This window comes from Penaeus monodon, chromosome 22, assembly GCF_015228065.2.
Source record: "Penaeus monodon isolate SGIC_2016 chromosome 22, NSTDA_Pmon_1, whole genome shotgun sequence".
NCBI classification, from domain to species: domain Eukaryota; kingdom Metazoa; phylum Arthropoda; class Malacostraca; order Decapoda; family Penaeidae; genus Penaeus; species Penaeus monodon.
In genome coordinates, this window is record NC_051407.1 from 7,009,325 (window position 1) to 7,010,344 (window position 1,020).

At 54.8% G+C, this 1,020-nt stretch overlaps 1 protein-coding gene across 1 annotated transcript in view; it reads left to right on the forward strand.

Moving 5' to 3' along the window:
- LOC119587520 (ATP-dependent RNA helicase A-like) overlaps positions 1 to 927 on the forward strand; it is a 1,372-nt gene extending 445 nt beyond the window's left edge. The window contains exons 2-3 of the mRNA XM_037936247.1: positions 58 to 763; positions 866 to 927. Coding sequence (XP_037792175.1) covers positions 58 to 763; positions 866 to 927 — 768 coding nt within the window. The remainder of the gene's footprint in view (positions 1 to 57; positions 764 to 865) is intronic.
- The last annotated feature ends 93 nt before the right edge of the window (positions 928 to 1,020 follow it).

Genomic DNA, 1,020 nt, shown 5'->3' on the forward strand with positions numbered 1-1,020 from the left:
GTTGAGCAATTTAATACAACCGATGTTCATCACAGCTGTATTTATCTTCTATTGTAGGTCGTTCTTGCAACGGTTACGACGTCGCTGGCCGCCCCTCAGGGCTATAACTTGGGTAGACCCTCAGGGCCATCTTTCAGCTTCGGAGGGTGTGGTCCTGGGCAGGTTCACCATGTTGACGGGAGATGTGTTACTCCACGGGTCAACCGCCGCGTGTTCCTGTACAATGCCCCCCCGGCTCCCGTGTCTTACACACCCCCGCCATACATACCGCAACCGACCGTCGACTCTAACATTCTGTTCATCGAAACTCCCGAAAAAGGACAGGGACCAGATCCCATTGTCGTTCCTCCGCCGGCACAGAGGCAAGTGGTCTACGTCCTCAATAAGCAGTCACCGCAAGACCAAAGGGTGATCGAAGTCCCAGCACCGCCAGCAAGCAACCCAGAAGTCTACTTCGTGAACTACGCTGACGGAGAGAACCCAGTTCTTCCCAGCGGCGTTGACCTTCAGAGCGCCTTGAATGCAGCTTCCCAGGGCGGCGGTCAAGTGATTGGAGGAGGCGCTGGAGGTGCCGGAGGTGGCTTTGGAGGAAGTGGCGGTTTTGGTGGAAGCGGCGGTTTTAGTGGAAGTGGCGGATTTGGAGGAAGCGGCGGTTTTAGTGGAAGTGGCGGATTTGGAGGAAGTGGAGGATTCGTCAACGGTTTTGGAAGTGGTGGAGGAAGTGGTGGCTTCGGAAACGGCGGAGGTTTCGGAAGCGGCGGAGGTTTCGGAGGCAGCGGAGGATTCGGTGGTGTCTCCGGCGGCGGTTTCGGAGGCAGCGGCGGTTTGGGAAGCGGCGGAAGTATCGGCGGAAGCGCGATTGTAGGAAGTGGTGGTGGCAGCGGACTTGTTATTTCACGACCTTCGAGTGTGTACAGTTTCCCTTAACTGTTCTCATCTCCAAAGGTCAGTTTTAACTGGCATGAGTGCAACTATGTCACTACATTCTTTTCTTCGAATTAAAAAAAAGAATATCTGGTT